The 14,472-nt window shown below is 38.2% G+C and overlaps 1 protein-coding gene across 3 annotated transcripts in view; it reads right to left on the reverse strand.

Moving 5' to 3' along the window:
- The window catches only part of ITPR3 (inositol 1,4,5-trisphosphate receptor type 3), a 665,728-nt gene that overhangs the window by 137,712 nt on the left and 513,544 nt on the right, over window positions 1–14,472 (reverse strand). For all 3 annotated transcript variants that reach the window (XM_066609086.1, XM_066609095.1, XM_066609083.1), the window contains 5 exons: window positions 11,745–11,916; window positions 9,416–9,588; window positions 7,211–7,411; window positions 6,206–6,316; window positions 2,768–2,863 (listed from right to left, as the gene is read on the reverse strand). In XM_066609086.1, coding sequence (XP_066465183.1) covers window positions 2,768–2,863; window positions 6,206–6,316; window positions 7,211–7,411; window positions 9,416–9,588; window positions 11,745–11,916 — 753 coding nt within the window. The remainder of the gene's footprint in view (window positions 1–2,767; window positions 2,864–6,205; window positions 6,317–7,210; window positions 7,412–9,415; window positions 9,589–11,744; window positions 11,917–14,472) is intronic.

Genomic DNA, 14,472 nt, shown 5'->3' on the forward strand with positions numbered 1-14,472 from the left:
GAATGCTCAGTCGTCAATAGCTTGTGGAGCAGTGTGGAAGTGTTGTATAACGCTATGACCAGGTCAACAGTATCCATAACAGTTGAGATGGCCCTTCTCCTAATGCTCCCACGGTCAATCGACAAAATTAAGGCGGACCTATTGCGCTTGACCATATTAGCGGTGAGGGTGTCAATCCCGGGCTTATGGCGATCCACCTCCTCCCCATCAAGGATCACATGGACAGAGAAATTAGATCTGCTCATGAGATATGAGGAGGAGAGTTCTGGGGACGAACAGGAACGGATCGGTTCCTACGAGCTTTGGAGCCCCTGGATAGCCATGAGGGCTTCAGACCCTTTCAAAGTTTGGCTTGAAACTGGTCGACTGGACTACTAGCGAGCTCATCACATCACTTGAGTAAGGTCGTAACCCCCATCCCTACCCCTATCTCTCCCTTCCCACTCTTTCCTAGCCCCCCCTTTTTTTCCCCCAGGTTTGTTTTGCTTTCATGTTATTGGATTTCGTTGTGTTTTCTCTCTTCTTATTTAGTTTAATTTTGATTTTGGATAATGTGAGTGGCATAGTGGGGTAAATCAGATTTCCAATAGATCACCAGTAACGAGCAACATCTATACTTTTAATGCAAAATCCCCCAAGTTTGATATACATTAATGTAAAGCTGTTGGTTATTATTTGAAAATGTCAATAAAATAATTGAACTAAAATAATTGAACTAAAAACTGCACTGCAAAAGTAGCAAATTGTGGTAAAACCGTATGCAGTTTTGCCACGCAGGATCGGGTGCCATTCATCAGAATGGCCTTGTAAAATCCATATTCCAGCCGCAGAACCAATTCTAAATATCTGTGATATAAAAAAGGCAGTTTTTTGAAGAACTGATTTCATAGAATCATAGAATGGTAGAGTTGGAAAGGACCTCCAGGGCCATTTGGTCCAACCCTCTGCTCAGTGCAGGATTCACTAAATCCTCCCAGACAGATATTTGTCCAGCCTTTGTTTTAACATTTTCATTGAAAGAGAACTCACCACCTCCCCAAGTAACCTGTTCCACTCTCAAAAAGTTTTTTCTAATATCTAATTTGTGTCTACTCCCTTTCGGTTTATTTCCATTGCTTCTAGTCTTTCCTTGTGCAAATGAGAATAGGGCTGATCCCTCTGCACTGTGACAGCCCTTCAGATAATTGTAGACCGCTATTAAGTCTCCTCACAGTCTTGTTTTTTGCAAGCTAAACATTCCCGGATCCTTTAACCGTTCCTCATAGGACATGATTTCCAGACCACTCACCATCTTGGTAACTCTTCTTTGAACTTGCTCCAGTTTGTCTATGTCTTTTTAAAATTGGGGTGCCCAGAACTGGACACAGTATTCCAGATGAGGTCTGACTAAAGAAGAGTAGAGGGGTATAATTACCTCATGTGATCTAGACTCTATGCTTCTCTTAATACATCCCAGAATTGTGTTTGCATTTTTGGCTGCTGTATCACATTGGTGACTTATGTTCAGTCTATGATCTATTAGTATACCCAAGTCTTTTTCACATGTACTGCTGCTTAGCCCAATTCCTCCCATTCTGTATGTGTTATTTTCATTTTTCCTGCCTAGATGTGGGACTCAGCATTTCTTCTTGTTAAATACCATTCTGTTAGCTGTTCAAGCTTTTCCAGCTTTTTTTTGAATATGCCCTCTCCTTTTTCTATCTTAGATATCCCTCCTAGCTTTAGGTCTTTGGCAAATTTGATCATTTTCCCATCAATTCAGACCTCCAGATCATTTATAAAAATGTTGAACAACACTGGGCCTAGGACAGAGCCTTGTGGTACACCCCCCTTGAAACATTCTTCCACTTGAAAGAATGCAGCCATTTTTGACCACCCTTTGAGTACGATCACTCAGCCAGTTGTGAATCCACCTAACAGTTGCCTTGTCAATCCATATTTGGTAATTTTTTAAATAAGTATGGTATGAGATACTTTGTCAAATGCTTTACTAAAGTCAAGATATACTATATCCACCACATTTTCCTTATCAACCCAGTCAGTGATTCTGTCATAGAAGGAAATTAGATTAGTCTGGCATGACTTGTTTGTTACAAACCCATGCTGTCTTTGGTTAATCCATTTTTTTCCAAGTACTTGCATACATGCTGTTTAATAATTTGTTCAAAGATCTTTCCCGGTTTAGAAGTTAGGCTCACAAGCCTGTAGTTTCCTGGATCTACCTTCTTCCTTTTTTTTGAAGATAGAGACAAGGTTTGCCCTTATCAATCTTCTGGGACTTCTCCTGTTTTCCAGGAATTTTCAAAGATTTTGGCGAGTGGTTCAACAATTACCTCCGCTGCTTCCTTTTGTATCCTAGGATGTAATTTTTCTGGACCTAGAGATTTGAATTCATTTAAGTTAGCTAAGTGTTCTCTCACCATCTCTCTGCTTATAGATAGCCTGCATTCTTTTATTCCCCCAATAGCACAGGGAAGATCAGTTGATGCTCCATCTACTTTCTGAGATTTGCATCATTTGGTACATTTTTACTGTGCACTGTGAGCAAGCATACATGTGCATCAACATCTGTGCTGTTTTCCCCAACTCCAATTTTCTCAAAGTAAAACAAATGTTACATTTGAAAAGTCACATCATCACTTTGGTCATTTTAATGGCACAGTGTACACTAAAATTTGAAATGTGCTGCTTAAAAAATTTAGGTCACTGTGTCTAAATAACCAGGGTCGCTGTGCTCTAAAAGAATTTAATGTAAAGAGCTGCTTACCAATTCTTGGGGTCGTAGACTGATGAGAATTCTTTCTGCATTCTCACTGTCATGACGACTTTCCATGAGAGCTAAAAGAAGCTTTGATGCATTATCCTGTAAAATTCAATAGTTTAATTCAAGTTCAGTTTTCAGGGGATACAATATTTAATATATGGGATATGTATCCTCTACTTATAGATAATAAGAATATAAGAAATTAGAGAGGAGTTCCAGAACTCTATAAAACATTAATACCCACATATATTTTACTTCCTAAAGTCTAGACATAACTTCCCCATGACAAACCAGTATCAGTACTCACAAACAGTGCCTGCCACAAAGATGTCTCACACAGTGCGGTGTCATTCTGTACCTCCAAATATTGCCACTCATGCCACTTATACAATCCTAGCTATAAATGCCCCCTTATAGTGCCATAAACAATTGTTTAAATAAAAAAAGTGTTTATACTACACAAAAATAGTAAAATATAAAACCTATATAATTTACTGTTGTCAGAATTGCAATGACCTGTAGAATAAATTTAACACAATATTAATACCATATGTTGAACGCTGTAAAAATTAATCCCAAAGAACAAATAGTGAAAATCACTTTTTTTCCATTGTTCCCCAGCAAAAAATGAATGAAAGTCACTTAATACATAATATGTATCCGAAATTGGTTCCAATAAAAACGAAAACTCTTTTTTGCAAAATAGAAGGTCTCATGCAGCTACATTGTTAAAAAATGTAAAGTTTATGACCACTGCAGCACAAAGGGAGAAATGATTTACTGGTTCTTAAAGCTAAAAGTTAGTTATGACACAGGAACTTTTCACAAAGGAAGGTATTTTCCACAACAGTGTAGCAGAATATGCTCTCTTGCTGAATATTCAGCCACAAAATCTGCACTGCTAACGTGCAGATTTTGGTGCAGAATTGAAAATAGCAGAATACTGCTGGCAAATCTGGATCAACATCTGCAGTTAGCAGTGTGGATTTTGGTGCAGAATTCAGGAATGCCATATTCTGCAACGCTATTGCGGAATATTCTGTCCTGTGTGACAGGTCCCTAAGGGGTTATAAATGGACTTAAAGCAACTGAGTTATGCATAAGCTATATTAGCATGAGGCATAAATTCAAACTCTTCAATAATAAAAAGTGACCTTTTCAGGAGAGTTTTTCCATTTTGATTGTGATCATTAGGGAATTAGAATCATAGCATAAGGACAGTGTGAATCGCTCGGCCACATATATAGCATAAAATACTGGACAAAATATCACAGAATGCTATGCCATTTTGTCCAGAAAATTGCTGAATGGGTCAATAGGGTCTGTTGGGTGACATTCTATTCAGTCAAATTAAGGAAATATTCATGGCACAGATTCAATTTTCATGTTCTGTAGTGCAGATATAGCAAATGTATTTTATTTATATTAAGGCAATGTTTATACACTTCTCATACTTGGGGTTTTACACTTGACCTCTCAGAATAAACTTGGTAATTTTTTTAGAAAATCTATCTTTAGAGAATCTATCCATCTTTTTTTCTGACATAAAAGGTTACAACTGACTAGTTCTAGCTGGGGGAGTTAAGCTTATTATACTAGGTGAGCTCTTTAGTTATTTCATGTGCAATATTTATCTTGCTTACAAACAACATTTTACACATACAAATCTTAATAAGCCTTCTTGGTCTTTATCAGTAAAAATTACTTTTGTAGACTCTCTGTTGGTTGTGTTCAAGGGCTTTATTTTACACAGATTTATAAAGGCTACAAAATACTAGTTCTTCAACAAACCCATTATTTAATTCTGAAATGAATACCTATTTTTCATACATTAAATGGGTTGTCTGGCCGTGACAAGTGCATGTATGCACTTCTGTATGGCCATTACAAAGCACTTTGTAATATACTGTGTGCTTTGTAAGTAGAAGTCCACGCTAAAGCCGATCCTGACAGCAGCATCCACCGGCCAACTACCTTCAAGTGAATGGTAAGTGGGGTGTCACTATTACTACTGGGGGCAGTGTGGAATCGCGGGCGGTGTCACTATTACTACTGGGAGCAGGGCTGAGGGTCAGGTGGTGTCACTATAACCACTGTTGCAACAATTAGGGGTCACTTTTACCGCTGGGACAACTATTGGGGGTCACTATTTCTGCTGGGGCAATTATTGGGGGGGTCACTATTACTGCTGGGGCAATTATTGGGGGGTCACTATCACTGCTATGGTAATTATTGGGTTCCCTATTACTGCTGGGGCAACTATTGGGGGTCACTTTTACTGCTGGGGCAATTATTGGGGGGTCACTATTACTGCTGGGGCAATTATTGGAAGTTCCTATCACTGCTGGGGCAATTATTGGGAGCCCCTATCACTGCAGGGGCAATTATTTGGGGTCCCTATCACTGCTGGGGCAGCTGTTGGGGGTCCATTTTACTGCTGGCGCAGCTATTGGGGGACCCTTTTACTGCTGGGGCAACTGTTGGGGGTCACTATTTCTGCTGAGACAACTGTTGGGGGTAACTATTTCTGTAAGGGGCAACTATTAAGGGTCACTATTTCTGCTGGGGCAATTATTGGGGGGTCAGTATTACTGCTGAGGAACTGTGGGTGGTCAGTATTACTGCTGGGCAATTATTGGCAGTCACTATTGGTGCAGTTTTTAGGTGCGTTCTGGGTGTGGTTTCGGGTGCGTTTTTTTTGCGCAGTTTCGGGTGCTGTCGGAAATGTGGTACTAAAGTTGTGCCACATTGTGCCAATGCTGCTCATTCATAGCTATGTTGGCCCTTCAGCTCAATGGAGGTGGGCGGGGCCAGGAGAGACTGACTTTTGGGTCAATGGAGGTGGGCGGAGCCTGGGCGGGAGCTGAGCAGGGCCCAGAGAAACTGCTTTTTAGTTCAATGTGTCCTGCCATCATCAGGAGTGTTCACACAGAGGAGGAAGGCGCAGGGCATTGTGGGATTGCAGCACAACGGCGTCACCTTTGAATACTGCTTTAAACATCAGTTTACAAAGTAAGAAACAGACATTACAGCTTATATTCCTGACGTTTTGAGCCCATGTATGCTGTGTTTTACAATGATTAGTGAAAGGAAATCATTATTATTATAAAAAAATTTCACCCTGCTTGGCTGGACAGCTCCTTTAAGCACACAGCAAACTTAACGGATAACAAACAGATTACCCTAACCAGAACCTATGTAAAGTGTGATGGCATTTAATATTATAAGCTGAATTCCCTGCAATACGTCTACGCCAGGCATGAAATATTGCCTAAATATCATAACAGTAGAATACCACCATGCGGAGAACCCCCAAAACAAGTCGTATTACCAAGCAATTGATGTTATATCTAAGACAAAGGACGATTGGCAGGCATTTAAATTACATACAGTATTGCATTGTCTCTACTTGTACGCTTTACTGTATTCTGTGGACCATACCTTTAGCTGTAAAACCAAGTCCATCCTATATTTACATAAAGGACTGATGTCATTTAAAATTAAGGCTGTTATGATATCAATTCCATTGGAGTCATGTGTCACTATGCAGGTCTGTGGAACAAGGTAGTAAATATTAGGTTTAACAAATTTCTTGATTTAGGCAGATTTCAGATTAGCACATATTAGCTCCATATTTGGTCCATGTTATGGGGACTATATTACAGAGCTAATATAAATTATATGGCCATACATTTCATTGCCATTTTTTAAATGTTGCAAATCAAAGCAAAATAAACCCACAAAAATGTATAAAAGATTGAACCAGTTGGTGTAGGTATTTTCTGTATTGCATTTATAATTTTAGTAGGAAACCGTTCTGCTACAATTTTCTAGCATTTTAGAGCTTGTTTTTATAATTGTTGTATTGTTCACATAATTTAGCTGATTAGTTTGGGGGAAAATTCAAAACCAACAATAGTTAAAGTGTTTTAAACACATAGTTAAAGTGTTTCTATAGTTTTACAAAACTTATGATGCATATCGGCGTATCAGAAGTTTATTATTGGAGGTCCAGGTGCCAAGATCCCAAAGGATCACTGTAACAAAGAGCCAGACTGTGATGAACTACGGTCAGTTGAACCTTGGAGAACTTAGAGAGTTGGAATTAGAAAGTCTATATCCTGTGCACCACTATCGGCCTACTATATATTTCTTTTTTGATGAAACAACACAGCTTTAGTATAAAATGCACACTTGCACAGAGCAAAGAACAACAATGTTCACAGTTAAAGAACAGATTATGGTAACAATGACACAAAGCAATCAAGAGCAAACAAAGTTCCAATAATGTGCAGCTATACAAGGCCAATTACATCAATGTGATAATTACATAACCAAAGAAGAGTTATAGGACGTAGAACGAGGCATATTTGCATGGACATCTATTTCAGATTTTGAGGCATTTTACAGGGTATTTTCTATTCTGATAAGATCAAGGGATCTTACCTGGTTCTCATGACATGGTCCTTGGCAATATTCAGTGAGGGTCTCCAAGGTCTGGATTATTAGTGCCACATTTTTTTCATTGATGTATAGACCCAAAAGACCAAGACCACCTGTGGTGCTTCCACACATGATATCCAGGAACTGTAAAGTTTCACACACTAAGTTGTAATTGGTCTTATTATTCTGATTTCGCAAGAAATTCTGGTGGAAAAATTAGGAAGTAAAAATTAATAATTCTGCAGATTCTGAAAATGTGCTTAGAACCTGTATGAAATACTAACATTACAGAGGCATATACAATGGCCTTAACCTATTTATAGTGCAATTCCTTAAATCTGGCATACAATAGATTCAAAATTTTGATGGAATCTAGCTTTTACTTATCATCGAAATGCAGGTATGGGCTTATGCACACAGCTATATGATAAAAAGTAACAGCTATGTTATGAGTTCTTTTTAGAAGTATTATGCCATCATAAAGAGAAGAGGACTGTAAAGGGATAACAATTTTAAGACATTGCTTGGCATCCAATACAGGTAATGCAATGTTGAAAAGCTAGAACCCAGCAGATCTACAGTGAGTTTGCTGTAATAATAATATCCATATGCATGTGCAGGTGGAAGGAGAGATAAGATACATCATAAAACTGTCCTTATCTCAGTGGTGATTTAGGATAAATGTCTCAGCTCAGTTTGTCTGTTTTAAGTGCAAAACAGTCTCAGATTTCTGTGTGTGAACATTTATTTAGATCAAGAGGAGTGTGTTCCTCTCCCCTCTGCATCTGTATGTTACAATTATGTGCCATCTAAACTAGTTTCATTCATTAGCCTGACGAAGGGGGCGATATCCCCGAAAGCTTGCTGTAACATCATGTATCTTTGTTAGCCATTAAAAGGTATCATATCTACAAGATTACTTGGCTTCTCTCACTGAGAACAATCACACAATAATATTTCTCTCACATAGTGATAAAACAACTTATGAGATGTATATGCACTCGTCTACTTTGATGTTAATGTGGGAATGTAACAGATGCTCATATAAGCGAATAAAAATTTATTACCAAACTACTGAACTTCCTCCATTTCATTTATAAAATGACAAATTTCCAAACCGTTGAATTGAATTCTATTAATTTATACTACAAACAAATTTCATCAAATGAATATTTTGGATTATCCAAAATGAAATTGGTGGCCTATTATTACTGACCTCACTAATAATAGATTTGCTGATTTTGGAGTCCCAAATATTGGAGGTTTTAACCTCACTTATAGTGTGGTTAACTGAGCAAAGTCTTACCTTTCATAGGCTTCCAACTGTTACTGGAAAGTATCTACAAATTCTAAATATCTATTGTCTTAAATACTGTAATTACACATTTGTTCAATTAATTTCAAACACTATTCAGAATGTTACTATGGTTAAATAAGGTCATAAAACAAATATTCCTACACCTCTAAGGGCTCAGTCAGATGAGCAAATTTTTCACGCATGTAATAATAATAATTATAACCTTTATTTATATAAAGACCAACATATTATGCAGTGCTTATAAAAACAGGGGGATACAGAGAGACAAAAATACAAAAACCATGGTTACAGGTAGTAATCAGTTGATGGAGGGTCCTGCTCCAACGAGCTTACATACTACAGATAATGGGGTGATACAGAAGGTAAAGTGGCTGGATATGTGCAAGGTATGGCGAGGTGGACAGTGAGAGATGCTATACACAAACAATGATCAGACATTAAGCCATGTGGTGGCTGAATCGGTGTGACTGCAGGGAGCGGTTGATAGCAGCTAGCAGGGATTGCAGTTACTAGTACAGGAAGCATGTTATCAGGCGGAGTACAGAGGGGTTTGGTGTAGGAGATGTGGTAGGCGTGTTTTCAAAACGGATCTATTAGAAACAGTGCTTTCCAATGAAAGCGGTCACATGTCTGTTTTTTAGAAGCGGAAAAAATTTGCACCTGCAAAAGATAGGACACGTAAGTGCGGTTTTTTTCTACACGTGATGTGTGATTTTCTTTTTTTACGCGCCTATAATGCGTGAGAAATTTGCTCGTCTGACTGAGCCCTAAACATCTGGTTGGAAAACATGAACCTTAGAATTGTCGAAGCACTAAAAGTAAATATTTTAATAAATTGTCCAAGGTTTCAAATTAGTATTTTCAGTATCTGCTGATCAGAAACTGCTTACCTGCAGGTCTGGGTTGTGGTTTTCACACAAGAGTTGAAGGAATCTCAAAATGGGTTCCATAATTAGGACAACAGGACCAACTTCATTACTTTCACCAAGCTCTCCCCCTTCATGTCCTTTGCGAAGGTGGTGTCCTCCTGTTAAGGCCTTAGAAGAAGCAGGCACCACAATTCCTTGAGAGAAGTAATCAGCATCAAGAGGTTAACATTATGTATTTTAACATACACCTGTCTTATCTGTTTTAATTTAATTAGCATGTTAGTAACTTCTCAAGTTTTATATGTGAAAATCGGCTTAAAACATTCCTATTATTTAGATTTTTTCCCCCATAAGTATTTAATACATACAACCATAATAGACTTTGTGATACAGATTGCTTCCTCTTCCACTTATCTTCACATAACTGGCTGCTAAACTATATGTGCCTTTTCAGAAACTCTTCACTCACTGAAAACAAACTGCTTAAAAGTGTTACTGATGTGGTGGGAGTTTTCTGGTAAAGACTCTACTACTTTACAGCAGTGTTTGAATAATTTATATACTAAACATTTTAATTAATTGGAAAAGTTTACAGTCGATAATCTTTACACCACTATGTGTTAGTCTGCAGCATTTTATGCAGGTTTCTTAAACAGATGTTCTAGTAATAACTCCTGCAAAGAACACAGGGTTTAACCCCTTGAGTGGCACGCCCGGAAAATTTTCCGGGAGGAGCTCCACTGCTGATAGTGATATAGCCCGGAAGATTTCCGGGCTATGTATCACTATGGGAGCTGCAGAGCACAAGGCCACAAGTTGTGGGATTGTGCTCTGCCTGAACAATCCCACAGAGAACCAGTGCAGGACCTTGAAAAACAGAAGCAGGAAGATATTGCCGATCTGCCGGCAATCTCTCGCTTCTGAATTCAAAGTTCTGCTTTGTTTACAGGTTGCCATAGAGACCATCGGCTTGTCAGAAGCAAGCGGATGGTCTCTGTGGCAGGGAGAGCTGCTGCTTAGCTGTCAGAGGACAGCCAGGCACCAGCTCTTACAGCAGAGATCAGAGAAAACCTCCCATCTCTGCAGTGTTAACCCTTAACATGCTGCAGTCTATGTGACTGCAGCATGTAAAGGGCTGTCACCATCGGACCCCTGGAATGTAATCAGGGGGTCCTGATGGGTCTCTGTGGAAGTCTCTAAAAAGGGGCAAAGATAAAAAAAAAAGTTTAAAAATTAATAAAAAAATAAAAAACACTTGTCTCCCTTTACTTTGTAAAAAAATTAAAAATAAAATTACACATGTGGTATCCCTGCATTGTAATGACCCAGAGAAGGAAGTTGGTATATTATTTAACCCCTTACTGACACGGCCCGTTTTTTTCTTTTTTCCCCATTTTTTTTTTTCCTACCCCCGTTTAAAAAATCCTAACTCTTTTTTTATCCATCAACGTCGCTGTATGAGGGCTTGTTTTTTGCGGGATGAGTTGTATTTTTCAATGGTACTATTTAAAGTACCATATAATGTACTGAAAAACTTTTACAAACTTATAAGTGGAGTAAAATGAAAAATGAAATGACATTCCGCCATCTTTCAGTGTGTCTTGATTCTATGGCACACAAACTGCAACAAAAGAGACCTAATAACTTTATTCTATGGGTCAGTATGATTACTACGATACCAAACTTGTATAGTTTTTTTTTTGCTGTAGTACTTGTATTTTTTTTTCAAAGACATTTAATTTTTTTAAATTATTTTCTGCTGCATATTCTGCGCGCAATATCTTTTCTATTTTTCTGTTGACGTACTTGAGCATGGGCTCACTTTTTGCAGGATGTCTTGTAGTTTACGTTAGTACCAATCCGAAATACATATGACATTTTGATCGCTTTTTATCTGGGAAACAGGGTGACTGAAAAAGTGCATTTGTGGGGGTTTTTTTTTTCGGACTACGTTCACCGTGCGGGGTAAATAATGCACTACTTTGATAGATCAGACTTTTACGGACGTAGTAATACCAAAATATGTATTGTTCTTCTATGATTTAGATTTTTTTTATTATAGATATGGCAAAAGGAGGGCGATTTAAACTTTATTTATTTTTTTTTAAGTGTGAAAAAGTCGTGAAAAAAAAAAAAAAATATTACAATTTGATATTGGCATAATTGTACTGGCCTGCAGAATTACTTTAATATATTATTTATACTGCTTATTCTGAAAGTTCACCTGGACTGACAGGTATGCTTTAAAGCAAAACACATCATTATTTTGTTTGGTAAATGTTGACTTTATTACATGCATTTTAATCCTTTCAAATATAATACATATTCTACTATTTCTTCTACTACTTACCTTTTGAGGTGAGATTTCCACCCATCTCGTGGGTTTCATTTGACCCCAGATCATTCATATTCACAGACATTGTGGATTTGATTTCTTGCTGAGCACTTTTAATTCTTTCAAACAAGACCTTGAAAAACTTTTCTGATTTATTGTCACCCTTCATTAAATTGTAAAATGAATTCTGGGAACAAGCAGATATGTGAATCTAATTAATATTTTTAGTTTACAGATAAACATTGTGTATTTGTGTACATTTGTACAAGGAATATAGTACCCCCCCCCCCCCCTTTCATAATAGTCCAGCTAATTTCTCAGTAAATCATATTGTTTGAATTCAGAAACTTGATTTTTCAGAACTGTGATTTTTTTTTTCAAACAAACAAAATAGGAACGCAACAGCACAAGCAAATTATAAAAAAAACAATAGATATATGCGTGGCTCATCTAAATACCAAGGTATATGGTAAAAAGAAAAAGAAAGCTGCACATGTAAAGTAATAAACTAGAGGTATTCTGTAATATTCTGGTACAACCACCCGAGAGCATAGTATGCTTCAATAGTCGCAGCTAAGGCATTCAAATGGCCATATTTGATAGAGCTACTCCAGAGCTTCAGTTTTGGAGACTCATTTATTAAGTGGATCTCTATTCTAGATAGAGCCCCAGTGGCCATGGTTGTGGTAAATGGCCTGAGCTCCACCTCCTTTCCACTACACAGAGTCACTCGGCAGGGTTGTCCGCTTTCCCCCCTTCTGTTTGCTACTGCCATAGAGCCTCTGGCTCTAATGATTTGGCAGCATGTATCATATAAGGATGTTGGGATCGGGTCTAGAGAGGATAGGATAAGTTTGTACGCAAATGATCTAACACTATATATGTCAGAGCCTAGAAACACTTTGCTACTAGCTATATCTCTGATAGATGGGTTTGGGAGATTTTCAGGTTTACGCATTAATTGGCAGAAGTCAGCTTTTATGCCTCTGAGACTTGTGGGTTGGCAGATGGGTGAGGTATTCTACAATCTACAGGTCACCTCTCAATATAAGTATCTCAGAATTTATATCTCTAGAGATCACACTCCTGAGCTTTAATCTGAATATTGCTTCATTATTAACATCTTTGCAGCATAAACTCAAAACCTAGGGTGCTCTGCCATTATCTTTGGCCAGCAGAATAAATCTTATTAAAATGATTATCCTTTTCAAGTATTTATGCTGTCTAGAGCACGCAGACACAATCATACGACAAAAATTTTTCAATAAGACCAATTAAGCGGTAGTGTCGTTTGTCTGGGGGAAAGTTAGAGCCAAGCTTTGTATTGAAACATTATAGCGCCCAAAAGATAGAGTAGGAATAGCGCTACCAGATTTTAAGCTGCATTACTTGGCCGGACAAGTAAGATATATCCGTCACTGGTTATCGGGTTCACCTCTCCCAAATTCTGAACATCGTCTAATGGCATTTCTGTCTGAAATATCCCTCTAATGCTACCTATTCATAAATTGGCGGTTAGAGTGTGGCAGACATGTAGGACTCTGACCAAGTATTCAGACACCCCCTTAGAAACTCCTCTGTTGGATAATACAGAGTTCCCACATCTTGTGAATTTGCCAGACAAGCAGTTTTGGGTAAACCTGGGAATTACGACGTTAGAATATCTATATATTAATGGAGAACTAGCCTCCTTTGAACAGTTACAGCAACTCTACCAGGTCCTGAGGACTGACTTCTATAGATATTTGCAACTCTGGCTTGCCCTCACCACACAATTTCCAGAATTCAGACAACCTTTCTCATTGTACCCTCTGATGGGCATAATGCACACCCAAGGCCCTAGGGGTCTGACATCGGTGTTATATACCCATCTACTGCATTCTACAATTTCTTATATGCAAATGTCGTAATGGATAGATGGAATGAGCTTATCCCTCTCTTACTGGGGAGGAATGGGATGCAGCAATGTCCTCGTATACCATGGTATCGCCAGTTGCAAATAATAAATTAACACAATTATATATCAGGGCTACCTAATGCCGACTAGACTTCATAAAATAAACAAACAGGGTGTCAACCAACCAATGTCATCAGTGTCAGACACCAGATGCAAATTTTAACCATTTAATATGGAACTGCCCAGATATCAACGCGCACTGGAGGGAGGTCACAAAATTTCTAAGTCAGGTAATGAAAATACCAGTCCCACTTTACCCGAGCATATGCCTGCTGGGAGTTTTGGATAAGGAGCATTGGCAATTTCATGACCAGATATTTCTTATTAAGGCATCGTTTCTGGCTCGCAAGACGCTAGCTCCAAAGATGGATGGATAGGCGCCCCTTAATGCCCAGAAAGTGGCAGAACATTATTAATTCCACCTTGCCATATGAAGTCTACAAAAATAGAAAATGCCCAGAGAAGTTTAACAGGGTGTGGAGGAGGTGGTGTGGCTCATCAGACACAAACCCCACACAGAATCTGCTGGATGGTTTGTTGAACAGAGTTCTACCTAGAACTGGTCAGTAATATGGGTGCCAACTGTTAAATTCTACTGTTATGAAAGTCTAATGTGCTAGTATATTGTGTTTATATATATTAGATGTGGACAATGTGCTTGTAGAGGTCTTTAATTTAAAGAATGTGCAATGTATGCTAAGTTATATACTTATATACTGTTTGGTATATTTACTGTTCGATAAAACGAGTAAAAAAAAAAAAACTCTCTTGAATGAAATGACTGCA

This window comes from Eleutherodactylus coqui, chromosome 1 (assembly GCF_035609145.1).
Source record: "Eleutherodactylus coqui strain aEleCoq1 chromosome 1, aEleCoq1.hap1, whole genome shotgun sequence".
Lineage (NCBI taxonomy): Eukaryota > Metazoa > Chordata > Amphibia > Anura > Eleutherodactylidae > Eleutherodactylus > Eleutherodactylus coqui.